Here is a 7,073-nt window from a genome sequence, read left to right as displayed (position 1 = left end):
GTTAATTCTTATCCAAATCCTTTGATAGAAATATTTAATAGAAATAGACAAAGGCAATTGTAGTAAACCGTTGTTGGAAATTCATAAATTGATTGAGAAGAAAAAAACCGGGTTACAAACTAAACCTGAGTGAAACACATCAAATATAAGAGAAGAACCACGACAAAAACAGAAACACAACCAAAATTCAACACACAGAGAAACGAACTTTAATATAACAATGAAAAGGAAGAATGAACAACACTATTAGTATCTTTTTCTGCTAGGAGGTAAAATAGCGGGATAAAAATCTGAAAATCATTTAGTTTTCTGAAACATTTACCAAGTAACCAAAAATTTCCTGGGATATTTTTTCCTTTGCCGTGAAATTCTATCTGGGTAGTTAACTTATTGAATAATCCTTAGCAAAAACTTATCCTTTACAAACACTATGAAATAATAATAGTGTATTTGAATTAAACCTCTATTGTAAACAAAAATGTATTATAATGGGATTCATTACACAAATATCATTGAAAAAAATTCCTGAAATATTCAAGTAAATATCATTCTTTTAAAAAGAAAATTATCATTAAACCATAGATGGGTTTTTTACATCTATGATTAAACATAAGAAAGAAAACCAGAAATTATTTCAAAGATCGTAATTGTGAAATAATATCATGATTAAATAAGGTAAGCGAAATACATGTAAACGTGAGTTGTTTTCAGATCTCAGTACAATTATAAATTAAAAAGTAAAGGTAGAAATATAGTTGCATTACTACTGTTAACAGTAATTGAAGAATTTGATTATGATAATATTTTTAACTATATAAATAGTTTTGTCTGGTGAAAAAGATGTAGTTGCATATGGAAATCAGATAAATTATAGCATAACAATATATTGGAACAAAAGCAATTTTAACAGCTGGATAGTATTTACCTGTTAAATTTTATCTGTCATATTAAAAAATTATGTTGTAAGTCATCTTTTTATATAAATGAATATACAAAAAATAAGATTCAAGGACAAAATTGCACTATGAAATAGATTCAGGAATATTATTATATTAATGTCTTTAAAATATAAATTGCTCATAATTACCTCCCTTTGATAAATTATGCAAATTTGTTCTACCTTTGTGAAACATTTTGTGATATAGATACAATGGATAGGCGTTGATTCTTGAAAAAGAAACCATGAGCCCGCAGGGCGAATGGTTTGTTTTTCATGAATCAACGCTTATCCAGTGTATCTATAACTTAAACTATTGTGATAATGTCTTTTCAAAATTAAAGCCTATTCTTAATTAGAAGGTATTGTTAGTGAGTTTAAATAACCATGTTATCGTGACAAACGATGCATTACAATATATCATATATTACATTTAAATCATTATGGTTAAAACAATACAAATACATGTTGTACACAAAACGTCTGCCCTTAAAGATTTTCATTTATCAGGCATCTGAACATTATATGTTTTGACAAAATAATTTATTTGATCTTATTTCTAATAAAAGTGGGGAATGTGTCAAATAGTTATCAAAGGTACCAGGATTATAAGCCGGGAACAACAACTTGACAAAAAACATATATATGGCATATATATAAAGCATGTGTCCGTAATTTCTAACAAGAAGTCTCATTACCTGCATCACGATTTTCTAGCATTGGAATTTGTGAATAAACAAATATAATCATACTATATTGATTTTATAAAACAAAAATAGACACCTATAATGTTAACATTTTCGTTTCACACATGTAGAATAGCTAACAATTATCCAACAATAAACGACCAAACTCGCTTTTATTAAACAAAATATCCAAAATCACTAAATAAACAAGGAACAAACCAGGAAAAGTCGAGAACAGGGACAAAAACAAAAAATACCAGGATTCGAACCTACGCCGACAAGTTCTAACTCATTGAGCATTTCCATGAAACCTCGCGGCTACCAACTCATACTATATGATTGCCTATTATTGTATATATAAAGGTACAATCTACGTGTGTCCGTTGTACCGATGTTTATCAAATATTCAATTTATAAATATGAATTAGACAATTGAATCGTAACCAATTGGTAGCCGAGAGGTTTCGTCGCTGTGTTGATGTGACAATGAAGAGAATTCATGGACGGGTTCGACTCCGAGTGCAGGCATATATAAATTACAAAAATTAAAGGTAAGTTTTTAAAATAATTCCATTACTGAACAGAAATCAGTAAAATTGGCCAATTCAACCTTAATGTAATTAGGCACACAAAAGAAACAAAAGAATGACAAAAGGTGAGTCCATTTCAGCGACGAATTAAGGAAGCGTTGATTCTAGAAAAAATAATCCACGGTAAATAAATGGGCTGACGTCACCACAATGGTTTAAATAATTATAGTCAGGTATATATTGATTGTGAGTAACTTACTTACTAGTTAATGGGACTATATTTCACAAGGTTCTGTGAAATAGTGTACGGCAAAAATATACCGGTACATCCTATCCGCATAACACAGACAGATTTTCACTCCTCTGGAAAAAACCTACCTGTGAAATACCATGCCTGGAAAAATATTACCGGGACAAATTATCCACAGGATCAAATATCACAGAGGAAGAAATAAACCGTTACATTTACACCCCCTGTAACAAGGGAATTGTTGCAAACCTTTTAAATTACACATATTGAAAGTAATGTATTATATATCACAGACTGTTGTTTATACAACTGCATTAAATATGACGACACTAAAGTATGAATTCCTTTATCCATTTTGCGACATTGGTGCTAACATTTTAAGGAAAGGTTGTCTTGTTTGTCGTCACCACAATCTTAACTACATATTTAGACAGTAAGACTGGTCACTGGTTTTGTACTTACATGAGTAACACAACATGCGCAACATAATAATTTAATTACCATTACAAATCAACTTAGATCACCCCCGGTTTTTGTATTGGTTCCTTTTGTTCAGTCTATGGATTTCCATGATTTGTTTTGCATAATGTTGTTTGGTTTTTGATCTTTTTTTGCAATTGGATAATCCTTTTATTTCGACTAATTGTTTGAATGTCCCTTTTGTAATTGAAGCCTCTCTTTGTCAAAAGTTTATACTGTGGATTCATTTATTTTCGTGGGTACCAATTTTCGTGGATTAAGGAAATCTTGCAAGTTCGTGGATATTTAATTTCGTGGTCTTGCCGAAGTCTGTATACAAACCTATATAAAATGTGGTATTCGTTGAACATTTAAATTCGTGGTTCTCCTGTACCCACGAAATCCACGAAAATTGGTATCCAACGAATAATAATGAATCCACAGAATATGCTTATTTGTACATGCATCAATCGTCATGCTAATCTGAAATGTCATCAATAAAGTCATCATATATACCAACACTAAATTTTGTATATACGCCAGACGCGCGTTTCGTCTGCATAAGACTCACCAGTGACGCTCGAATCTAATAAAGGACAAAGTTGAAGAGCATTGAGAACCAACATTCTTAATAGTTTTGCCAAATACAGCTAAAGTCATCTATGCCTGAGGTAAAAAAAGCCTTAGTATTTCAAAAAATCAAAAACAGTTAATTTATAAATATAACCGGGAATATGACAAACTCTGTTAAAATATACATATCCTTGCTTATGTCAAATGACTAATCATATATTCTAGGATTAAAATAGTGTATATGAAATTTAAAACAATACAAATAAGCATATATACACTTTTGACAAAGAGAGGCTTCAATTACAAAGGGGACATTCAAACAATTAGTTTGTGTTTCTGGTGTTTTCCTTTTATAGTAAATGATTAATACCCGATTGCGTGTTATCTACGATGAGCGTTCTTGCGTTTGTTTATACTGCATTCCTGTCACGTAGTGTTGTCATTTTAGCGGTATGTCAGTTTCCCAGTTGTGAACTTTCCATTTTTGTGTATCAACATTCCAGTTGCTCCTAGTTGATAAATGGTAAACATTTTCATGGCTAGTATTTCCTATCACAAATTCCTTGATAGAGGGTTTCTGCTCACAAGGAAACTATTCAACCAAGAGTTTTAAGTGGCGAAGTTGAAATCATTCGTTTGTTAATTTTATGGCCGCCAAACGTTACGAGTTGGTTGATAGTTATAGAATATCCGTTTCACAGTTGATAATGGATATGTTCGGACTATCGTAATTACAATCCCGAGCTCTTTTCACTAATATTAGCTACCGAATTAAGACTGTTCACCGGGTTTGTTCTTACACATTGCAACACGACTAGTGCTACATGTGGAACATGATCTGCTGTACTCCTTCTGGTACACATGCTATTACCCCCGTCTCATGTTTCTATGTTGTGTTTTGTTTGCTATTGTTTGTCTGCTTGTCTGCTTGTTCCTTTTATTTTTAGTCATAGCGTTTTCAGTTTTTTTTTCTCGACTTATGGTTTGATTGCCCCTCTAGTTTCTTTCAGAAGAGAGGCCTCTTTTAATGTGTTTCCATCAGTTGAAGTTGGAAACTCCGATTATATTTTGCTCAATCAGTTTATGACTATTAAACAGCGGTATACTACTTTTGCCTATATATATCAATCAACTTTTTCATATGATTAACGCTCAAAAATGATATTGTGTTGGGCTCTGTCCAACGTATTTTTCATTAAGCCGAGACAGTAAGCTGTTAATCGCAATTGTTTTATCCTTCACAGTATTACCAGTTATTTCAACAATCGGGCGGAGCTTTTGTTTTAATTTGCATGATGCCAGTTCATTTGAAGATTTGTATGATAAGGATGATTCCCGTCCCTATTATTTTTTTAATTTCTAATCACATATATATCAGTGTCACCGAAGGGATTTACAAAAGAACTGAATGAATAATATGGGACGAACAGAATAGTTTAAAACTCATCACATTTATATGTGATATATGTATTTTACATATATCACCTTTCCGAGTCACATATTTAGTTTAAACATATTTATTTATAGTGGAGTTTTGCAACTTATATTTTCCACAGATTCAGAAACACACAGCAACTCAAGTAAAAGCCTTTACAGAGAGAACTACGGAAACTACCCTGATTATCGAGGTTGCTGTACGGAGAATCAATAGATAAAAGGTAGATGTGGTATGAGTGACAATGAGACAACTCTCCATTCAAGGCACAATTTGTGAAAGTAAACCTGGAATACTTTTGAATGAACATTTGCCATGCAACAAAATCCTTCTTTCAAATCAACTGAAAGGTAACAGAACAAATCAACTTAGGGGTTTAATAAAATGTAAGTCATTTACCCATAAAAATGCATCCCAATTTAATATCATAATACAATCATTACCTAAACTTTGTTGTTTTCAACCTCGATCTATTACACAACCAAATGTCTCTGTCCTATACCCATTCGTATGAATTACCGATTATAAATGCACACGTATATCATTAAGGACAACAAATCATTAAAATACATTTTATATAAAAAAAAATAAAAAAACTACTTCATCACAGACCCCAACTACACCTTCTGACTCTTACAATACATATAATTATGCGTTAAGTTGATATTTAAAGACGTTAAACTCGTCCCAATCGATCCATGATACATGCTATGCACCATAATGTGTGTTTTCAAAAGCAAAATGCAAATCTAAGAAATAAAAACTAAAAACAATCTTTCAAGAAGTGTGAAATTCGTTCATTCAAGAACGTTTAAAAAATTACTACATTTCCCAGTTTAAATTATCCACAGATGCAGTATTAAAATAAGAGAGTCTCACAGCACGTTGTCGTTTTTCCATTCCCCGTTGAATGGCTCTTATCATTTCTAGATCTTGTTTTGAATAACGAGGTCGTGGCATTCTTTGTCGAAGTATATGTGGTGATTGAGACCGACTACGAATGTATCTTATTCCTTGTCCAGGAACAAGGACAGGCTGAGAATCCCGCCCAGCACTATGACTCCTCATTTCATACTGATATGGAGGACGATGTTCCAGTCTTCCCCGTGCTGGAGGCGTTATGCAATCGCTTTTGAAAACCAATCTTTGTGATGTCCATGATCTTTCACTAGAATAGGGTGTATGAGGTGAGAAAGGACTTGAATATATTGCTTTAACCCTTTCATGAGCCTGGTGGTGATCTTCAGGACCGTCCTGGTCGTCATAATCTTCCTCATGTTTAGTAGACACATGGTTTTGTGATGAACTGTGGGATTCATTTCTCATCCTGTTTAAGAAAATAATATTCAATCATGCTCCTTTATGTTATATCACAACTAAGGGGAAAAGGATGTATTAGAGAATTCAGTTGATTTTTGATTTAGTTATTCAATACGCTTCTTGAATATACGAAAACCAGATTCTTGTTCGTGTTTCACTTTTTTATGACATTTGTTATCCATTCGTTTGATTTGTTTCTATGCTATTTGATTAGGGACTTTCCATTTTCCTCGTAGTTCGGTATTTTTGTGTTTTACTTTTTTCATTTGAATTATTACAAATCGATATATTTACTATAAAGTGCGATAAGAGATTCCTCTGGACATATAAATGTTTTTCTCTTTTTGAACAAAACATTATTAAAAATTAGACAGAATATTATCACTTATAGAAAGTAATACATCTATATAAATCACATTACAAAAATATGCCAAAGGTCAGTTACTTACATTTCTTGAATAGTTATCATTTTTGTATGTCATAACATTGTAGAAGATATTTCATACGAGACATAAGTCATCTAGTGATTGTGAAAGTATTTGAATTGAAATAATATCTGCTTTTGTTTGTCATAAATCGAGGTGTGGTGTTTCATGTGTTTGACAAAAATGCATTGCTTATTCTTAAATAACAGACCTATTTTTGTTATTCTTGATGCTTTTACTAGCTTGAGGTGTGGCTTCTGAAAATAAATACGGTAAACTAAGTTAAAGGTGTAAATGGTATTCGAAACAACAATTATACATAACAATACAATAGTCAGATGATATAGGTATGAATGATACTAGCTAAAAGAAGACTAAATAAGGGCAAAACAGGCCACTTCTAACAGTTCTTTTTACGGACAGCAGAGAAGTACAATGCCAGTACAGTATTCAGACGA

At 32.1% G+C, this 7,073-nt stretch overlaps 1 protein-coding gene across 1 annotated transcript; it reads right to left on the bottom strand.

Moving 5' to 3' along the window:
- Nucleotides 1-5,692: 5,692 nt before the first annotated feature.
- On the bottom strand, nucleotides 5,693-6,872 carry LOC134693310 (uncharacterized). The gene is made up of 2 exons (XM_063554432.1): nucleotides 6,827-6,872; nucleotides 5,693-6,197 (listed from the first exon to the last, which is right to left on the bottom strand). Exon 2 carries the CDS (start codon nucleotides 6,194-6,196, stop codon nucleotides 5,693-5,695), a length of 504 nt encoding a protein of 167 aa, XP_063410502.1. The 5' UTR covers nucleotide 6,197; nucleotides 6,827-6,872.
- Between the last annotated feature and the right edge of the window lie 201 nt (nucleotides 6,873-7,073).

The sequence above is a fragment of the Mytilus trossulus genome, chromosome 1, assembly GCF_036588685.1.
Source record: "Mytilus trossulus isolate FHL-02 chromosome 1, PNRI_Mtr1.1.1.hap1, whole genome shotgun sequence".
In the NCBI taxonomy this organism is placed as follows: Eukaryota; Metazoa; Mollusca; class Bivalvia; order Mytilida; family Mytilidae; genus Mytilus; species Mytilus trossulus.
Note: the sequence above shows the minus strand (reverse complement) of the source record. Positions and strands in the feature narration are given on the sequence as shown.